This window comes from Mangifera indica, chromosome 5, assembly GCF_011075055.1.
Source record: "Mangifera indica cultivar Alphonso chromosome 5, CATAS_Mindica_2.1, whole genome shotgun sequence".
Lineage (NCBI taxonomy): Eukaryota > Viridiplantae > Streptophyta > Magnoliopsida > Sapindales > Anacardiaceae > Mangifera > Mangifera indica.
Window position 1 is genome coordinate 11,124,853 of NC_058141.1, and position 22,257 is coordinate 11,147,109.

A 22,257-nucleotide genomic window follows, 5' to 3' on the forward strand; every position below is an offset into this window, starting at 1 on the left:
TGAGATTTTTGCTCACCACTAAATATAAATAGAAATAGATTCGGCCTAAATTTGTTCGAGATTAAACTTATATTTTACTTAAATAATCTAAACTCAAATTAAAGTTCTAGCTTGATGATTAAGGAGCCATTGACTATTCTTTCTCTTCTTCACTTTCTTCTCCTTCAGTTATTCTTATTTTCCTTATATTTGTTATCTTTGTTGACTGTTCACAATTTGAGTTGACTAAACTCAAATTCAAGTTAAAATTGAGTTACTTCTTGTTTAAATTACGAATAGATTTAAATTGAATTAACATAGATTAAAAAGTCATCTTAACTTGATTCAAATTCAATTAAATACTTAAGTTAAGCTTAAGATTGGAGTATCAATTCGATTAGAAAACCAATTAAACTTAAGTTAGAAAAAATGTAACTCGATCTGACTCACAAACCCAATGAATTACTTGAATTGATTCAAATTTGACTTGCTACTTAATTTGAATTTTGTTTAATAATTGTTAAAACAAAACCATTTTAACTATATGTTATTTTGTCAATAAACTACGAATTCGAATTACAAATTCAACCCATAAACTTAAACCAAGTTTCAAACTTCAAATTTAGAGACCAAATTGAATTCAAACTATCTTTAATTTCAACTAAACAAACTCAAATTGAACTCAAACCACTCCATTTTTCATTTGAAGTAAGCTTGATATAAAAAGTGTTCAAGCTTGGGCCAGTTTGTACATAGACCAAACTCAAACTCAATTTAGTTTGAATACACACCTAACTGCAAGCAGGGAAAACAGAAACAAAGAATAATTATCATGTTTTGAAGATAAGTTTTAATCTTAATAATATGAGGCCGTGTTTCAAAAGAAACCTTGGAAAAATAAATTCGAAGAGTATCAAATTAAACTTTTTTCGCATCCCCTCGATATCCATACGTTAAAAATCTAGATGACTTTCATGAGAAAGTCTCAAAAAGATGCTTTGCTCATCACCTTTTAAACAAAAAATGCAAACTCATTTTGTTGGACCTCTATGGAGTACTATTAGGTCTCTCTCCCACCCCATAAACCAACCTTAAGGGTTGAAAATTTCTATTACACTAGTATCTATCCCCCAACAAGCAAAAAAGGGGCCAACGTAAACACCTAATGTTACAATCTACAAGCCCTGTAAATAAAAAATAAATTAAATCATGTCCATTGGTTGCACAGGAAAACATTTGATTTAAGCATATTACTCAGTAATCCTGTCAAATCTCATACTGCCTTCATCCAGAATTGCCATGTGCTTCCGCTTCTTGGACAGTTTCGTTGTATTCTGAAACCCATTTGCCTCATCAGTAAACTGAGCTGCCGTTCGAGCCCGTAATTCTTCTAAGCTCTCACCTTCTTTTGCCCTCTCTAGTACCTGAATTATAGCAACCTTTAACTGTTATCTGATCATGTGTGTCTATGTGAAAATACTCTTTGAAATTGGTAAATAACATACCAGATGCCGGCCATAAAGATGGGTGCTTGAAAGTGCTTGGAGTGCAGTTTGTGCCTCTTGCTTTGTAACAAACTCCACAAATCCAAAACCTCTATGATTTCCAAACTTCATTGGCAGTCTTACGCTCTTAATCTGCAAAACAAGAAAACCAGGAAGTAAATCAAAGAATGGCACATGCCATTCTAGTACATAGCTACCAACATTATTCATTTGAATTAATGCGCAAAAAACAATTCAACACCCAATAGATCCCAAGCAGAAGAAAGATGTTTATTGGGATTTGCATGTTCAATGACTCATGCAGGAAATTTCCAAATCACAAATGAAACTATATATTTGCTAAAATTCATTAGCAGAAGTTCTGGAAACACAATGGCAAACCTAATGAAATATGATGCAGGAAAACTTTGATAAAATAAAAGGAGATATGGCTTTACATTCGGATAAAAACTACTCAATTTTTCATTAGGAAAAAAAAAAAAGAAATGAAATGATAAAGTTCTAAGGTTTTCATAAAATGTTGAACAAATCTTTATCCTACTTAAGTACAAAAACAAAACTTATCTCAATTTGCTGTTTAAGCAGAGACTGCAAACCTTTTTAGAGTTTTCGTTAAAGAGATTTGACATTTTGATTCCAAAAGAGCTATTGCAGTTAAGAGTCTTAGTTACAATTCAATTACTATCACCCTGTATGCAACTGGTTAATCATATGGACAGACCGAATCATTTAAAACTTCTCATGATTGCATTTCTATCTTTAGGTGACAGCCTTCAATATATTTTTTGGCACAACATATATCAATTCCACACAACATGATTTTTGGTTTTTGCTAACTGGGCTGATCAGCCATATTATAGTTTGACACTGATTCATTGAAGCAGCAAATATTTACTACATGGACTTAGATTCTAGGGAACATTTATTTATTATGAGGACAAGTTTTAAAAAAATGCATCATCAGATTCATTACTTAATAATAAAACAATAACCTGGCCAAATGGGCTAAACAGCTGTCTCAGATCTTTCTCTGTTGCCTCAAAGGCAACATTTCTGACAAGTATTTTTGTAGAACTCCTATCCTTCTCTACTTTTTTCATCACTGGCTCATCCTTCTTGGCATGACAAAGTTGCAAGATAAGAGCATGCCCATCCAAAATTGTTCCCTAAAATGGAAAGAAAAACACAGAAGAGTTGCAATAACTTCTCAGATTTTCAATTGATACAAATCTAAATTTGCATTCTATAAACACCTGTAAGTCTCTGGAAATATTTGTTGCTGTCTCCATAGAATCAAACTCTATAAAACCAAAACCCATAGAAACATTCTTTCCATTTTTCACATGCTTCTTTACCTGCACATTGATAGAATAGAACCATAACATGAGTGAATAAAATAATCAAGAAAATTAGGGGTGATGTTCAAAGGACCCAGATAATTACCTTAACACTTAGAATTCTTCCCTCCTTCATGTGTTCATTAAAATGCTTTCTCAAATTTTCATCAGAAGTCTTAAAATTGAGATTCTTGACAAATAGAGATCGTGACTGAAACATTTAGAAAAAGGAGCTGATGAGAAGTCCAAATATATTAAAAGTTGAGACAACTAATAATAACTCAAATCAGCTATTGAGACAAAAGTATACTAATAATGAGAATTTAAAAATAACATCTCATATTGATATGATCATCATCATCCTAAAGAGTCAAATAGTAGTTAAAGTTCCATCAACTATATAACGAGAAAATTTTTGTAGATTCTCACTAAGCATATAGAGAAGTCTTACCACTAAAAAGTCAATATGCATGACACACTTGTGAATTTATAAAGGATAACTTATTAATCAACTTCAGAAGAATTGAACTGAAGGTTTATCTTGCACTGATAGAAAACTCGATCAATCCTTTAAAGTTTGTTAAATGAGGTGACAATAAGAATTTTAGGAAGAACATAAGGTGGAAGCCAAGGAAGATTCAATTCATGAACTTAGTGTCATTATCTCAAGCTCCAATAAAAATACACCTAAACTTCTTTCATCAAAATGTGGTCCTGCCACTCCATACCTAACTTTTATTTTAAAACACATTTACTCAAAATACATCATAAATTAATGCCAAATTACTTTTATTCTTGAATTTTTTAAAATAATTATTAAATGACAGACCTCAACTCTATCAGGATCAAGATCTGCATCTGACATCCCTTCTAGGTGTTGCTCTAGAATCACCCTCTTAGCATCATGTTCACCAACAGCTGAATTCTTCCCATTATTGCCAGAAGTGGAATTTTGAGAAAGAACATCACTAGGAGCCCACTCCAAATACAATGGAACACCCCTTCACAGCAATAAAAGAAATGTTGAATTTCCAGCAAATGTTCTTAAAGTAACTAACATAAACTTCTTCAACTTTATCACAAACTGTCAAATTAAAAATTGAATTTTAATGTGTCAAGTGGCATACCATACACCATTAGAAATAAAGCTTAACCTCCATATGATTTTTATCTATTTCACCTGTTAATCTTTCAAGTAACTAGCGAACATGAAATATTCTTTATGAAGAGTTTCTGACTAAAAGATGAAAGATGAAGAAACCAACTTTCCTAAGTCCCCATATAATTGGCTTAAAAAGTTTAAATTGGCAGCTTTAGGCATCTATCTACTGTTCAATACCAAAGCAAGGTCGTAGACAAACTATACATGTGCTACAAGACTTTGATCACATACAGAAGTCAGCAGAAGAGCTAGCCAGTGTTACCCAAATTTTACTTTCTCATTCGTTCTGATTAAAATTAATATTTTCTTCTCTGCTTGGATCTAACCTATACATAAACATGACTAGAATCAATAGTTCAAGAGGTCCAGTCTTTGCTCAATCTCATATACAAAATAGATAGTTCTGAAACTACAAAACATTTAACCATCTGACATATAAATGAACAAAGATAATCTTACTTGTAACGCTTGTATGCCAAACCTTTAAAAGCTGCAGTAGCTTCAGCTGGTTCAAGGAAAACAACCTAACATGCACATGAATGAAGAAAGGAGTAATTTATTCATTAAACACTTTATGTAGACAAACTTACCTACTTTCATCATTTCTTGCACTTACTAATAATGAGTGCATTATGATACAATTTTTTATATTAAAAAAAGAATAATATCCTTCAAACCAAGTGATTGTGAGGGAGGATGGGTGCTTCCAGATAATGATTACAATCAAAACTGAGAAAATCATTAGTGAATACCCTACATACAAAATATTATCTATGGTATTGATACACACTACCAACATGAAATATCAGTGTATCAAAATATAGAATAATTTCAAAAAAGTAAATGCATACCAACGCCAATGTTTTAGTTGGAGGAATAATAATCTTGTCCAAACTCCCAAACCTCCCAAACATCTTAGCTAGTTCACCTTCAGAAGAATCATAAGGCAAGTTCTTCACTATGAAAACATGGTTGCTCCTTTTCATGCCGTCAGATTTCCCAGCAGCAAATTCTTCCAGAGATGAAACATTTACCCCAGCATTTCTAAGAGCTTTTTTAGTCTCTGCAATAACTTGAGTTTCTCCCAAAGCAATACGTACAGCAAGATCATCAGCTTCTCGGTCAAGTAAGTCACTCTTACTTACACCGTATTTCCTAGCAATGTTTTCTACAACCTATCAAGTAAAGCATAGAAATTAGAGCAGAGTTCAAATAATTAGAATACAGACGCCCTTACATCAACCATACCCAGAGAAATTAGAAGTTATACATGATCTAGCAGAAACAGGACTATGCAAGGAGTTTTATCAAAGCCTAGGACTTGTGCCAAGGAATTTGAGTTTGCTACAATAACTTATTAAAAGGCAAAATAATTAATTATGTATGTTATGATTTCAAGTTAGCGTACTGTATCAGGGCGCATAAACAAACTATTCCATGCTTTTGTATTTCCACTAGCTTCAGATGCCTTCCTTTCTTCCTCCCTTCGTTGCTTCAAAGTTTTTGAACCATGATTGGTTGAATCACCAGACCTGCGAAAAAAATCAATGTCAAATTCATCATCATATTAGACAAGAAAAGACGTGAACCACAAGGCTTGGAAGGAAATGTTTGCAACTAACTCTTGCTTGTTTGATGAATTTTTGTTTCTTGCTGGCATTACATGCAATAATCTACCTTGGAAAATTGAATTATCTAATTCAACAATGGCCCTGCACAATCAACCAGAAATATTATCAAATGACTTACATAAAGAGGAGAAATACCCAAGTAAAGGGAAAAATCTAAAACAGATTCTGTGAGCATATGAATATTGAAAGCACCATGCCAATGGTCTATAAGAAATTACTGTCACCTTGGAAACATGCTGCCTAACACAAAATTTAACAATAAACAATCTGTAAACTGTAAAAGGTTGTGTGTTGCCCAACAACTAACAATTGTGCAAGGAAAATTTTTGAAGGCTATAGTTCAAGTGATGAGAAAATAACTTGTCAATACCAATGGTTCGATCCAAAGGAAATATTCAAGGACACCTTTACCCACCATAGGAGCATAACATACAAGAGAAATTATGAAAATATTGACCATTGTTTTCTACATTGCTATATTTCTTAGCAACTTCAGTTAAATCTTGTTGGCGCTTTCAAGCTTAGCAGGATGCTCCTTAATATCGCTGCCCAGTTTTTACTTTACTGAAAATGTGGGTGATGGCTAGTTTGGCACATGGAATGAGTAAAATAGAAGAATCTTTGAAGACCATCTATGGGAGGAGCTCACGTCCATGGGACAAAGTAATTGGGTTCCTTGAGGGTTTCAACAGCTACAAAGTTCAGAAATGTATATTTCTTCTCTGTTCCTTATGTCTGGGAAGCAGCAATTGCATTTTATTTTTCTTTTCTTTAAATAATTGAACTCTTTCTTGGGGCTGTTCTTTTGCATTGGAGTTGTTTTCTGGGGAATCTGTGTTTTGATGACTTTAAACTAGTTAACCTAAAACCAGCCAGTGGAGCGACATTAAAGCCTTTCGTAAAGTTGTAATAGTGGTCAACCTGAAGAAAGTGCACAGTGGGAGGCATCCACCTCTTGCAATCCTCATCAAGGAAGGTGTGATAATAAGGACTCTTGGGTGAAGTTTGCATATTAAGGCATACTTATAGGCCCCAACTAGGTGCAAATTTCAAACACCTTCAAATCATCCATTCATAGAATAAAACCAATCACATGCATACAAACACGTTCCAAGTAATAGAAAGGAGTCTAATTTTAGCTTTAATGCAAGCACAAGTACCTTGATGCAGATTCTGGAAGTGCAAAAAGAATGTAAGCTATCCCTTTTGATCGTTTTGTATCTTTATCCACAACAATATGAACCTCTGAAACATTGCCAAATTTGCCAAAGAGCTCCTTCAGCTCATCTTCACTGTACCACAAAGATTTATATTAAGAAAGAAAAATACATTTATTTTATGTAATATAACCAACCTGAAAAAAGAAACCAAGCGGGTTCTTACCTGGCCATATATGGTAGATTACGGACAAAGAGACGACCACTTTCCCAACTTTCTTCTTGCTCATCATTTAAACTTGATGATGGGTTCTCAAGGTCAACAGTTTCGCCATTGATATCTTCTTCTTCAACATCTAATTGGGCTGCACCCTTTGGAAGAGAATCATGCTCACCTTCGAGAGAATTATTGTCATTGTCATCGTCGTCATCATCATCTTTGTCATCAATATTGTCATCACTTTCAGAATCTGACCAATCTTTCTTCACTCTACTCTTAAAATAATCCATATCTGAAATGACTTCATCATGGGCAACATTTTGTAATTTCTCAATTGCCCGACTATCAGACATCACATTGTTTTTATTTGACTCATCATGTAATGCAACTGATTTCTCCTTGACTTCCTCGTTCACTAGAGATTTGTTCTTAGCAACTTCGGCATTAACATTGTGGCCAACAGTAGAAGCAATTAAGGTGTCATTTTCCCACATTTTTGACTTGACCCTTGGCTGCATGACCTGAAGAAATTCCTGAAATAGAGGGTCCTCATTCTCAGTGACCTGTTCAAGGCTCTTTTTGGCTCCTCCTTTAGCACCAACAACTCTCTCCCCATCGTCAACAACTTTCTTCCCATCTTCAGTTGCTTTCTCTTCTTTTTTTAGAGAATATCGACTCCATGGACGAGGAATATTGGGATCCCCAACTTTGTGAGCAATCTGGCAACAAGTTAAAGGGGTTTATGAACTTTTAAAATTCATGACAAATAAACTCTCTGGAATGTTTGCCTGTTCTTGATTTTCTGTGCAATTAGGCATATGTTTAATAAAAAGAAAGCATTGTAAGTAATTGATTTCCCTTGATTTTCAGTTATATGTAACTTATGTCAAAACATATCAATCAAGCCAACATATATAATTCAGGACAACTATAATCACTAAACATTGTACCCATAATATCACATAAAAAGAAATAAATCATTCAAATTTAAAAATTAGTTCTGGCAATACAACAGTAAAGACATCCCAAATATTTTGTTAACAAATTTTCTCACAGTAAATTTACAGTACTCAGTATGCAGGCAACAAGAAGTAAAAAATCATTAACCTTTAAACCATCAATTTCCAAAAAGATAGAGAAGAGAAATAGCAAGACAAACCTCACAAGTAATTCTACAAGTATCAAGGTAAGATTTGTTGAAGTACTTTATCGCTTCCTCTGCTTCTTGCTCTGTTCGAAAGCCAATAAAAGCAAACTGCCTACTCTTACCATCCCTAAAACAGATATAAAAAACAAAATTACAACAAAACACATAACCAAAATAAGTGAGTTAAAAATTAAAATAAAGACGATAAATATTACTTGGTGCGCATTAGCTTGGCATCAGTAATTTCTCCATTCCGAGAAAAAACTTCTCTGAGGCGGTCTTCCGCCACGTATTTTGGTAAATTCTTCACACATATTCTAGACCTATACATGCAGATACAATCACAAGTTAGTTGTAAATTTAGTAAGAAATTGCAGAAAAATAAGAGTAAATTGCCTGATTAAATAGATTAAAAAAAATTACTAACATTATTCTTCCGAGAAAATATGCAGAAATACAGACGAAAAGAAAGTGAGGGTTTATCAGCGCTTTATTTAGTTAACTGAAACTAATGAGGAGCAATCTGTCCAAGTTTGCTACTTATATATATATATGTATATGTGAGTTTCGATTTAAATAATTGATGGAAGGTATAAAAGATCTTAGACCAGAGTTTAGCATAGGGGAAGAGGAGCCAGAGAAAAATAGAAGGCGATGAGAAGCCGCTGGAGCCAAGCGGCTTGATCATATTTTATAAAGTAAGGGTATTTACGTCTCTTAAAGCAAGTTAGGTCAATTTGTATAAGAGAAAAACTATAACATGAATTTTAGTAAGAGTTGCATGCAGAATGCACCACTAAACCTAAACTCCACACTCCCATGACTCAACAAACCTTTGTCAATTAGTTGCAAATCCATTTTAATATCAATTATAAAATTAATTAATTTATTAACTAAGTCCATAAATAAAAATAATAATTACCCCCGCAAACCAAAAATTTTTGGTTAAAAGTTCCCTTACTTTTAAAAAACAATAAATAAATAAAATTACATTTTTCTTATTGAAGATACTGTAGATTACTGGAAAGCGGAGATGTTGCGTGAATGCCTGAATTTCAGGTCAGATGTGATGGTGCGTCTTCTGAGGGGCTGACGTGTGGCGGTGTACCAGAGGAAGAAGAAGCAGCAGTGCTACGATGAAGGAGAGGTCGGGTAGGTGGTTGTCTGCAGGTGGCGTTTTGCGCCGTGTCTGATAGTGTGATAGTGAGGGAGGCGGTGTTTGCGTTTTAGGTTGGAGTAATTACCCTTTGTAATTCAAGGGTTTTGTGTTTTGAGGCTATTTTTGTCAAAGCGTTAAAAGAGTGGTTAATTTAGTTTTGAAATTCTTTAAAACTCTTCTTCATCGTCTTCAGCGAGCGTCTCTTCTTAACCCTGTTCGACAAGCAGCAGCTGCAGTGATAAAAATTCAAAAATAAATTGCTGAAAGAGCAATGTACTCGATCACGGGATACAGTAACGGTTACCATAATCATCAGCAACCGCAGCAGCAACACGAGCAAGTGGGAGGAATCACAAGTCAAATGGGACGAGTCCGAATGGGAGGCCGCAGGTCACGTGACTCGCGTAGGGTTTCAGAGAATCAACAACAAAATGAGCGCAAGCCAGAGACGCCTTGTACAGACTTCGACGTTGCCTACTTCCACTCTTACGCTCATGTCGGTATCCATGAAGAAATGATCAAGGTCTTTGTTTTCTTCAAATTCTTGTGCTAGCTATGGTTTTTTCATTTCTTGTCGAAGAAATTATCGAGGTCTCTGCTTTCTCAAAATTCTTGTGTAAGCTAAGGATCTCTCATTTCTTGGAAAGAAAAGGTTATGGCTAATTTTGTAAAATTACGTTTGCTTTCACCAAAGACAAGGTTCTTTAATTTGAACTTGGTTAATCTTTAGTGAATCCTTTCTTTGAATGGTACAAGATCGTGTACGGACGGAAACTTACCGAGCTGCAATAATGCAGAATCAGAGTTATATTGAAGGCAAAGTAATATCATTGTTGCTGATATTTCTGTTTATACTTGTTTCTGAAAAAATTTTCCTCGTTAAAAAGCTTATATCAGACAATTTATTTTCCTCTTTATTCTTGTAAGCTCGATTGTGTTGGTTATTGCCACTGTACAGACTGTTTATGGCAAACTGGTTTACCTCCTTACTAATTGATGAGATCCTGTGTATAGGTTGTAGTAGATGTTGGGTGCGGAACAAGCATCCTTTCTATATTCTGTGCACAGGCTGGCGCGAAAAGGGTGAATATTTGTCCGAATTTTTTTCAAGAAATTTTGTTTTTAGTTTTATTTAACATATATTCAACATTTTCTGAACATTTTATGTATCATTAAAGTTCTGTATCTAGTAATTTCTGAAGCCAGTTAATACTGCAATTGGTGTTTATATCTATCGATAGTTGCATTCCAATGATGTGCATTATTTCATTGTTCATTCTGTTATAATACAAGTGGTCAAGAAATGTCCATGTCCACATATAATACAAGTTTATTGACTACAAAAGTTGTAGGATTTGACAGTAGTCCTTCATTTTAGACAGGATGCACATGTTGAGAGATTTTCTAAGCTGTAAATATCAACATGCACTGGGGTGTTGTATTCCATGTTACATGGTGGTGCTTAATTGACAATATCTTATATAAATATTGGTCAAATATCAAATGTTAGAATAGAAGCGATCAGATCATTCTCATAAAAAGTATAAATAACTTGTAGATTGCTCATACTTTCTGTTCAAAGCATCAATTTTTGGGGTGACCTTAAAAAAAAATATTTTGAGGTGAACAGTTTAGGTTTTCCTATGCAGAGTCTTTATTACTAGTCATTAAATTTATTCATTGATTTGGACATTGCATTTTACTGGTTATATCATTTACTTATTAATTTTGTTTCGCATTTCATCTTCAAGGTAAAATGTTAAGTTTTGCTATGTGTTAATGCGTACCTGCATCTTATATTGTAAATTTTAGTCATATCTCTCTAAATTGACTAATTTTAATAAATATTCATGTTATATTTGAAATGTTTTGTGTTACCAGGTGTATGCAGTGGATGCAAGTGATATTGCAGTGCAGGTGCTTTTTTAACTTTAAGTGCTTGTTCTTTTGGCCTACGCAAGCTGCATTTTTGTTTTAGCTGCAAGATCTATGAAATCTGTTTCTTAAATGTTCTCTTATATTGGAGAATTAATGGATGTTCTTTTGTTTTGGTAATGTGATTTTGCATCATTTTAACTTTTTACTTGATGAATTATCCAAGGATTAGAAAATAGTGAAAATCTATGTTGCTAAGTTGTTGTTAGATTAAAGATTGTACTTGGAGAAATGACTAGTCTGTCTTAGAATCAAACTGAATGAATTTCAAATTATTATCAAATGATTGGATGTTTAGTTAAAATTTTATTTGTTATTCTTATTTACAATTGGAATTGTGAAATACAACTTTAATTATCCCCTTTAAATGTTGCTTATATGTTAGAGTACTCCTCTAACAATTCAATTCACTCTATCAAACAGAAGAAATTGAACAAGAAAGTGGCTTTTTTATTTATACTCGAATCACTCAATACATCAACACTAATTTGTTAGAGAACTCCTCTAACATTTCAATTCACTCAATCAAACAAAAGAAATTGAACAAGAAACAAGCTGTTTTATTTATACTCAAATGTCTCAGTACATCAACTCTCTGATTTTGTTGTAGAAGAACTTGAATAGACACTAAGAAGAAAACTATATCCTGACAATAAAAGGTACCAGTCTTCCCCTTGCCCGAAGGCCCCTGGATAATTCCCTGAATATTTCCTTGTTTCTCACCTGCTGACTCTTGTCCTCCCCACTTCCTGTAGTCTTTTCTATGTTTCAGTTCCCATTTTCCCTCCATTATCCTTAATTCTTGCCAAGCGGTTTTGCCTTGATTCGAGCCTATTTGTTTTGCCTGGATTGATGCCTTTGTGTTGCTGTCATGTTTGAATTCTTCTTCAATTATTTTATTTGATATTATGGCAGCCAATTCATTGCCTGGATATCTGTCTTCTTTAATTCTCCTTTTGTAAACTTGCTTGATTGGTGGTCTAACAATATATTACCAAGCATACTTGTAAGTGCATGTGCTCTGTTTGATATTCAACTTGAATCAAAATTCTCTGCGGTGTAAGTGTTTTTCTTTCTTTCTATCTTAGAGAGAGAGAGAGAGAGAGAGAGAGAGAGAACTAAACTGGATGTTCCTTTTCATAGAAGAGTTCTTAAACAACACTTTTTTTCCCAAGTATTTTTCAGAATTTTGGATAACACTAACCTTTTACTAGGCAAGGTAGATGGCCCTATTGCTTTATGGTTCCGGTGGTAAAATTTCTGCTAAAAGTCTCATTGAGCTTATGTTTGATGTGACTTGATCTGAAGATATCCCATCCAATATACTTTGAGTTTATGCTTTATTTTACTTAACTCTTTTAGATTTTTTTTTTTTTTTTACTTGTATGTGGGTTTTCGTGGTTTATTAGCCACTATAGTCAAAGATTCTGGGCTTCAGTTCTCATTCTAGATCAGTGATTCTTGTAGGATTTCCTTCTCTTCCTAAGTGTATCATAGAGCAATGTTTCTGCTGATTTAAGTTAGGTCATACCACCTACCTTCTTTTATATTTTGGTTCTTTCACTTCCTCCGTACCTGTTCTTCTTATTGATCAATGGACATTTCTAGTAACGATTCCCTTGAATTTATGCATCATATTATAACCCTATTGTTCTGCAACTATATTGTTAGATAGGAACTGGAACCTATGATAGGAGTTTGAATGTAACTTTGTCTTGTTCTTGTACTTTGTTTTTTTAATTTGCAAACAGGCTAATGAAGTTGTAAAGGCAAATAATTTATCTGACAAGGTCATTGTATTGCATGGACGAGTTGAGGTAAGCTTCTTTTGGACTGGGTATTCTGCTGCCTATCCTTTTTGGGAAGGGTTGCCTGCAAGTATTTATCTTTATGATTGAATGATCATAATTAATTTGTAATTTTCCTTTTTGTTGATAAGAAACAAGAAAAACCTATTAATTCATGTGTTCATGTGCTAACTTTATTTATTTAGGATATAACCTTAGAAACTTGCCTATTTTCATCAGTTTGGTTTTCTCTAATATTTACAAATTGGAAAGTTAATTTCTACAGGATGTTGAAATAGATGAGGAGGTTGATGTTATTATCTCTGAGTGGATGGGATACATGCTTCTGTATGAGGTGATTATTAAAATGTTGCATGCATGATTGAGTTTATACTCAGGTGTTGTGTATGCTGAGAATTGCATCTGGAATATGTTAAGATTTGGGCCTTACATTATTGCTTTCTATTCTATGACAGTATATACTTTTTTTCTTTAATGCTGTAGAGCATGCTGGGAAGCGTCATCACTGCCAGAGATCGCTGGCTAAAACGTGGCGGTCTTATTCTTCCTTCAAATGCTACTGTATGTGTTGTTCTTACTTCTCATTGCTTTTAATCTCTACAACGTTGAGGATCATGCCATCATGTTTTTGTTTCCAATCAACTTCAAATTACCTTCCAAGTCAAATTTAGTTTATTCCTTCATAAACTTGTCATGATTTTTCTTTCCTCCTTTTTTCTTCAATTGTATAAAAGCCCTGAGTGCATGAAGTGCCATTTTTTTTTTGTTGTAGAGTAGCATTCAGTGGAAATAAATTTATTTTTGTATTACTGATTCTCATTATTTGCTGCCGGCAGTTGTACCTGGCACCGGTTACACACCCTGACAGATACAGTGAAAGCATTGACTTCTGGCGTAATGTTTATGGGATTGATAGTAAGTATTAAATTGAAATTCTCATACTGCATTTTCATATGTAGGAAGATGCAATCATGGAACCCTTATTAACTGGATTTTTCTTCTTCAATACTTAAGAGACTCAATTGTCACTAGTGTGGTTCATTCAAGGCATTTGATGACACTTATATTAATCTTTAGTTGACTGATGATGTCATCTGTTAATGTCTTCCCAAAATCTGTGGCCAGGTCTTCCTAGACCAGGAATAAGAAAGAAACAAAATTAATTTAGGAAACACATCTAGGTTTCTTGAAACCTAGATATGATTTTGGTGAACCACAAATACCTACCAAAGAAAGTAACACCGATATATGGGGTTTGATCTTTGATGAGATCTTTTCTCTAAGTACAGAAATTCATTGCATTACATTGAGTAATAGAGGGAAACAAAACATTAGGTATAGAACAAGGTTTCAATCTTAATTATGGAGAAGTGAAAAAAGATACACTGGGTTTCAGTGATTTCCGACATTCTTGAGGAGGATTTTGCAATGATTAAATATCAGTTCAGATCTATTCCATAGTTTGCAACTCCTATGCCTTTTGATTTGGTCTGTTTCAGATTCAGTTGTGTGAAGATTTGAATGTTGGTCCTGCCGGTTAATGCTGTTCGTATTTTTAAGTTTTCATTTAATGAAATGATTTTGGGATAAAGTTTAAAGTGGTGCTTTTCAAAGTTTCACCTTGGGCACACATAAATTATATATAAAAAAAGGGCCCTGCATCCCCCTTTTTGACCAGTGCTATCTCTCAGTTATGTCAATGAGCAATGTTACTTTATTTTTTCTTGGTTGCAGTGTCTGCTATGATGCCGTTAGCTAAACAGCGTGCATTTGAAGAGCCTAGCGTGAGACAATAACAGGTGAGAATGTTTTGACATGGCCACATGTGGTGAGTCTTCTCATTTAATTCGATACTAGTGACTTTTTATCTAGTTTACAAGGAATTTGTTAATATTTTGGGAGAAACAAGTTCACATTCTTTTAACTCTTTGCACAACTTAAAAACATTCACTTTCATTATGTATTTTGTTACACATGGCTATTTTTTAACTTATCGAATCTGTGCATGCCTACATCATCTAAGTGATGCAATGACAACCACAGCATTGGAAGAATTTTCTGAACCTAAAAGCTGGAATTATTAATTATTGGTTCAAAGTCAACTAACAAAGGAATAAGGCACCTTATCTACTGAGTGATAACTTTAAAACAGCATGTCCAATTCCTTGATTGAGATTTCAAAACTAACAACTTTTAGCTTATGTATTTGTTGAGAGTCTTTGACACAGAAACATATTGCATTGAGGTCATTTCAATCATAAACCTTAAATCGAAGTTTGTCTTTTTTGTATTTAATCATCTAGAGCAAAGGCTTGAATTCTATGCATGTCCACCATATGCACATATATTACCACATGCATTAGAAAGTTGTAAAAATTGATTACTGGTTACAGGTTAGGCATGTGGATTGTTATACCCTTCAAATTCATGAGCTAGAATCCATTGCAACAACATTCAAGTTCAAGTCAATGATGCGTGGTACTGTGTCTTGCTCTCTATATCCTTTTTATAGATATATCATGATATAGTAAAAGTTCACCATTGTTTTTTACATGATGTACAACACAATTTTATATCCCTTGGATCAAAACACTTTCGATAGTTGAGATTAAATGCAACTTGTATAACTAATATACCCTGGAAATAACACAACTTAGATGCAATTTCATCTGTTCAAATGCATTAATCTAAGGCTCTAAGATTGTGTCAAAACTTGTGCAAAACTTAGGACTTTCAAACAAAAGCCTTTATACGTATATCCGTAATGCATCTTGATGCATTATTTATATTATATTAATCGAACATTTATAGCTCGTTAATCATAAGCTTACATTTATATTGTTAAGAGCTTAAGTTATAAGTCTTTATGTTTCATACTTGTTCAATGTCTTCTTGGAAATATATTGCTTGAACACCTTGAAAATCTCAGTTGACCTTAACCTGCACCAAATAGCTACCAACTACACACACAATACTAACACAAATTGCAAATAAACCAGAAGAGGAACTAATAAAATACTCTTAAATTGTATTGACTTTCTTGAACTCCTTTATAATTTATCCAACAAATCTCCACTAGAACAAGCTAAGGAAAATAAATATAAACCTAGTTAACTTCCTTTTATATGGGGAGTTGGATACCTCCCCTTTCAGCCAACAACTGCCTAGTACCAAAAACAATATCCTCCACTTCCCTCATTTCCCATCATTATCTCATTTGCATAACTAAATCTTGTTCCTTCTTGAGCCATCTGTCCCTTCCCATGATTGAAGAATTTTCCAATTTCAGTTGTGGTCCCTTGGTATGTTGATCTTCTGCTCTTTCTGTCACACCATATATGGTAAACCTTCAAGGATGAGGTTGGTGTTCTAACATTACTCCCCCCTTGAAGTTTCACCTTGTCCTCAAGGTGAAAATTTGACAATTGTTCAACGGTTGAAAAATCTCCTCACCCGCTGGCTACCACAAACATACTTGACAGCAACACATGATTGGCCAAGTTTTTTGGATCAAGTTTCAATCAATTATCGACATCAATTTTTCCTAATTCTAGCTTCTTGTAAATCCTATAGGCATTTAAAAGGTGCCCTGAATGAAAATTGTTGGACATATTAGCATTTCCTTGATCAACTTATAAGCATGCTCTCCCATTTGAGCTCTCCCTAACAAGTCCACCATACAAGCATAATGTTCAACCCTTTTTTTCCTTGCACTTAGAAACAACGGAGACGCTTTCTCTTCCTCACCATTTTACACATCAACAACAACTATTGAACGCCAAGAAATATCATGTTTTTCATTAATCCTGTATAAAACTATTTCTGTAAAACCAACCACTTTACACTTGCCATAAAAATCAACAAGGCCATTACGCACTGACTCATTACCGTCAAATACCCATCTAACCACAAATCCAAGTAATTGCCTCCCTAAATCCAACAAAAAACTATTTGAGTAGGTGTTTAACAACTTACAAAACATAATTGAGTTCCACAAAACATGATTCCTCACTCGCATCTTACCTAACATCTTTAAATAATCATCAATCCATCATCTTTTTGTATTCCTTTCAATCAATTCATTCACAACATGAACAATATTTTGGAAGCCCATTTGCAAGACATGACTATGAATAGTCCCACTGACACCAAAGCAACTTGTTAACTTAGATACTCTTATATTGAGTAGAAAAGTAAACCCATTTCCCTAAAACACCCCAAATTGTTTAGTTGGTTGTACCTGCAAACCACATTCGTGAATCACCTTTATTGAAATGAAATTGTGGGTGGTCTCATTGTCAACCCTAACAATTACTTCCCTCACACCCATCTTTCCTTTTAATTTGAGTGTCTTGTATGATAAGAGTCCTATAATAGATTGTAAAAAGAGTACGACATGTTTACCTTCTAATGGTGTTAGTTTTGTACCTTTTGGATCGACAACCTCATTGTCATTTTCTTCTTCTTTTGGCAACCCAAAAGGACTCTCAGTTGGCGATTATTGCCACGGTGGCCTTGGTGAAATCTTTCGTTGCACCTAAAGTCGAGGTTTCATTCTAGTTTTGATCAATACTGCAATTGTCAAAATCCATTTCCCCCTCTTTGGATTGTACCATCATCACCTCACTTTCGAAGCTGTTGATGACGCTGATTTGGAGACTCGTTGAGGATTTTTTATTGAAATGGCTTAGAGTGTTGATAGAGAAATTTTTGCTTAGGGATTTGTTATAATGTCCCATGGGTGGAGACATTTTACTTAAATTTGGGGGACCCATTTTGGTAATTTGGTCTAGGTTTGGATAATTTTGCACTGACCTGTATTGTTGGGTTGCACTTTTGTTATAATGTTATTAACCCATTTTTCGGGCCTACTATTTATTTCACTTAGGCGTCCAATTTTTCCACTTGAGTATACTAGCTTGCTTCCACTTGTTTGGGCCCTCTAGTTAACAATTCCTCTCAAACTTCATTGGGCTCTTATCCGTTCCAAGCAAATGGTTTGGTCCCCAATTCTTTGGGCCAAAGTCATGGACAGAGCCAGGTTGTCCACCCCAAAAACTTGAATTTCAACCTGAATCTCTTCCTCTAGCCCATCTGTGAAAATCTCCTTCAACCATTCCTCTGTCACGTTGGTCAAAGGTGTAGTCACCATAATGAATTGTGATCTATAATCACCAACTAGTTTGTTCTGTTGAAATGCCATCGGTTGCTAATGGAGAGTGCTTTCTTGAGTCGATTCTAATCTTTGAGCTTCTTCATTGCTCTGATTCGGCTCTTTAGTCATTGCAAATGAATTGCTAGAGCTGTTATGTCAATCTCTAGCCTCTTTCCTCGACTTTAACTGGTCATGCAAGTTTTAACTTCTTCCATGAAGGATCACAATTCTTTGATCGAGTCTTTGCTTTCTTCCAAATCCTTCTCTACTTTGTGTATCCTTGATTCCATTCTTGTACTTTACATACCCCAGAATCATATGCTCTGATACCATTGTACGTACCTCTTCAATGACGTCTTGCGTATAGTGGTTACTTAATAATGTTTATTTATAACTTATCATTTTCGTACTTGGTTTCAGCTAGATAGTTCCAAACGCTTTTGCATAGTTTTTGATGGCCCTAATTTTTAGTCTTTCTGTCAACAACTGATCCACTTTATACATGTAGCACTTTCAAATTTTCGTATTAATATATAAACAGTTTCTTCTTCTTTGTGAATGAGATTAGTACTCCAATATCTCAACTTAATCCTTATATATGTTGGTATATGTATTATTTTTTGTAGTGTGTTTCTAAAATTCAGCTAATGTCCAGCTCCACTGCATGGGTTTGCATTCTGGTTTGATGTTGAATTCGGCTGTCTAGCACTATCTCCTGCCAATAACCACATACCATCTGTAGTTTCTCAAATTGATGGTTGCCAGAAGAAAAAACGTGCCAATCCAAATGAAGCACTTGTGCTGTCCACAGCACCTGAAGACCCTCCAACACATTGGCAACAGGTACTGTACATAGGCATTCAGCAAAAAAATTTGCTTCTGCTTTATTTGTCATAAAATTCATGTATTTTTAGCTTTGTGGTCATTGTTTGTACCACTTTCATTTCTACAAGAAGCAAATACTATGTTTTGTGGCAAATGTCTGTTGCACAATATAGACTGTCTAAGTGTTCAGTGACACCTAAAAAAAGAAAGGATTTACCATTTAAAACATGTCTTAATTCAACATAGTAACAGTAAGGTAGAAGTGAGCTGCCACTTTCAAAGTTGGAGCCATGGGCATTGTAATTAATATTGAGGAAACTCCCAGTATTCTCTAAGTATCTGTGTTTGTTTAAATATATAAGAAACATTTATACCTCTGTCAGGGCTGGAAATGGTATCATATGGTTGTAACTGCTGTTTTGGTAATTCAATGTGCATGATTTGGTGATATGAAGATGTTAAACATTTGGAGTACTTTGTGATGTGTCAACAGCATTAATTTGTCCTGCAAAAAGTTTGTTCAGTCTAAGCAGTTTGGAAGAGTTTTGCTTGTATCTAATTATTGTTTGCAATTTGAATGGTGGAACTGGCATTTTATTTGTCTAAAATTGTCAAACTTTGAAGTTCAAGCACTTATAAGGACCATTATTGCCAGGAGATTGGGGATATAGTATATATGATACTTAGAATTTGTGGGTAAATATATTTCGATATTAAGTTATTGCCAAGAAAAGATTTGTGATTTTTTTGTTGAGATTTTTTACTCCCAAGTAGATTCTTACTAAAAAGATTGTATTGTTTTGCATGAAGCGCATTTTATGATGGCTTTACTTTTTTGCAGACATTGATATACTTTTATGATCCTATAGAAGTGGAGCAAGATCAGCTAATTGAAGGCTCTCTAGTTCTTTCACAAAGCAAAGAAAATGCACGGTTCATGAATATTCACCTTGAATATGCGTAAGTTGCAGCACATAATGCTTAACCCTGATGTCTCAAGTTTGATGCTCATGGTAGATCCAGCTTTACATAGCTTCCTTTTACTGATCACTACCATGATCTTGGTTCATGCAGTTCAGGTGGTCGATCCTTTGTGAAAGAGTCAGTGATGCGGTGATCCTTTAAAAGAACATACTCCTTATTTTCTGTGTGTGCTTTTTACGTTGAAGGCTTACAAGTTGTTGCAAGTGTCAACATGGAAATTTCGTGCATTTAATTCTCAGCAGAAGTTTGCATTTTACATGGACTGCTTTAACTGACAGTGTGGAGGGGGTCATTCTCATTAACTTTTACCAAATTAAACCTCGAGAACAGAGATGCCATTCATTTCACTAATTATAAGTACTAATGTAGGTGAACCATTTTAGGGAATTTTCATGTTTCTCATATGAAGTGTTTGTTTGAATGCTGGATGAGTTGTAGATTTTTTTTTTTTATGTGATAGGTATTAGCTATAGGGCAAATGCATCGCTTGTTTGTGTGAGTTATAAGGTTCATATTTGTGATGAAGGCCATTAGTTCCAGATGTGTAGACACCTGAAAGGAACTTTTTGGGGTGTTCTAACAAATTTTTTATTCTTCACCATTTTAATCTATTTGCAAATATGCACTGAGTTTTTATAATATATGACCATTGCTTTTTATGCGCTTTTTCTTGTTTCTTTGCTTGTCATTACTCCTGTTTATGTTTTCACATATCTTTTGATGGGAAGGAAAAGAAACTACAGATGATGCAGGCAGAGCTTTGATTTTGACATCAGCCAGTAGGCCATCTGAAGGATTCAAAGGGCGCTTGTTTCTGGTGAGGTTATTGTTCTCTCTATTTTGGATAGAGCTTATATGAATTGGAAGAATAATATTATACTTTTTGATTGTCAGACTCAACATCCTTAGACTGGTCTATCTCTTAGGGCTAATGTTGTAAGCCTTGGAAGAAGTTTGAGTGCCATTGTTATAAGTGAGAACTGAGATTTGTTGTGTTTACGTCAGAAATCTGTGCATTATCATTTTTGTGTCGAGATCATTACTTTAGTTACCCTTTAGTTAAACTGAACACTCTTGCTACTAGTTTTACGTTTTGTTCTGTTTTTTTGTGAGTGCGTTGTTTGTTGAATGTAGCAAAAATTACTAGCAAGCAATGGGACTTTTAGTTGTATAAATGTTCCAACATGAATCAGGAATTATTTGAAATGGAAGGTATTGATGTCATGCGGTGGTTGGTTCATGATGTATATTTCTAAAATAAATAAATAAATTCTATCACATTATTCCTTTTTATAAATTAATTGTGTTAATGTGCCAAAGGGACGACTATTTTTTCATGCAATGTTGAATTTTGAATTATAGTATCATAGGGATAAGGCACACCATATTATGAGAGCCTTCTTTATGTTTCCCCTTTTTGTTTGCTTTTTACTTTGAACTTGAAAGAAAAAAGCACGCACACACCCTTTATAATTCGCAAAATATTTCAGTATTCACCATCTCTAAGGACACATCTCTTCAAGTAAATTAAAATTCAAAGTAGAAAATGGGTTATTTTTTTATGAGCAAGCTTTCACTTCCCTGCAATATTCTTCATCTTCATGTATCATTAGATTTCTTCCATCGGCACTGGTTCATGCAATATATTTAAAAAAAAAAAAACCCAGTATTCTTATTGGCATTGATAAATATACGTAATGCGATCAGGTCATCATCATCCATTACAACACAGCTTTCTTCAGTGATTGAACCACAAATTGCAAAATTGACTACTAGAAATACTTTAACCCTTGATCATCTTATAATTGAAACCTGTGGAAAGAAATAGTTGTGGGATCTTCCAATTAATTTAGTTCACACTGCTTCCCCATCCACTAATTAATTATACATTCTTTTCCTGACTATGGACATTGATTAGTGATTACCTAACTTTTGCCACTTACATACTTTTTTATTTTTTTAATTTAAATAAAGTAATCAGATCTATAATCATTGTATTAGGTATATCGAGATTTCTTAAGTACGGTAAAAATTGGTAAAAACTTAAACTCATATCTTCATTTTAAAAATTTTAATATTTTATTAATTTTACTAACTCTTAAAATCACTATTAAAGAACTTGATTTGCATTATTTACACACATATGTTATGCATGTTAAAACACATTAATCAATATATAATTGTTTTTTATAAGTAAATGATTGGGCATAATTAACTTCCATTAATCAAGGAAATTCTTCTTATATTTATTGA

At 34.0% G+C, this 22,257-nt stretch overlaps 1 protein-coding gene and 1 pseudogene across 3 annotated transcripts; one reads left to right on the forward strand and one right to left on the reverse strand.

Annotated features, from left to right (window-relative positions):
* Window positions 1-868: 868 nt before the first annotated feature.
* LOC123215697 (multiple RNA-binding domain-containing protein 1) lies at window positions 869-9,266 on the reverse strand. Of its 3 annotated transcripts, none has more exons than XM_044635902.1 (15): window positions 9,130-9,266; window positions 8,354-8,461; window positions 8,151-8,265; window positions 6,998-7,710; window positions 6,775-6,906; window positions 5,606-5,695; window positions 5,392-5,515; window positions 4,835-5,158; window positions 4,443-4,507; window positions 3,651-3,822; window positions 2,928-3,032; window positions 2,738-2,839; window positions 2,477-2,650; window positions 1,485-1,616; window positions 869-1,403 (listed from the first exon to the last, which is right to left on the reverse strand). In XM_044635902.1, coding segments are annotated over exons 1-15 (2,532 nt in total). In that variant the 5' UTR covers window positions 9,132-9,266; the 3' UTR covers window positions 869-1,229. The 3 variants fall into 3 exon arrangements, with proteins under 3 accessions (XP_044491837.1, XP_044491836.1, XP_044491835.1); XM_044635901.1 differs by lacking the exon at window positions 9,130-9,266 and adding an exon at window positions 8,566-8,838; XM_044635900.1 differs by lacking the exon at window positions 9,130-9,266 and having other exon boundaries at window positions 8,354-8,469.
* A 302-nt stretch (window positions 9,267-9,568) lies between these two features.
* On the forward strand, window positions 9,569-21,228 carry LOC123215698 (annotated as a pseudogene).
* The last annotated feature ends 1,029 nt before the right edge of the window (window positions 21,229-22,257 follow it).

What these genes read in the sequence shown, in the direction of transcription:
- LOC123215697 (XM_044635900.1), bottom strand. Translation starts at nt 8,469, where the DNA reads ATGTATAGGTCTAGAATATGTGTGAAGAATTTACCAAAATACGTGGCG. An exon ending in CTTCCAGAATCTGCATCAAG is followed by an intron (nt 5,696 to 6,774) that starts GTACTTGTGCTT and finishes TTGATTGTGCAG; the next exon opens with GGCCATTGTTGAATTAGATA. An exon ending in TGTTTATGCGCCCTGATACA is followed by an intron (nt 5,159 to 5,391) that starts GTACGCTAACTT and finishes TTTACTTGATAG; the next exon opens with GTTGTAGAAAACATTGCTAG.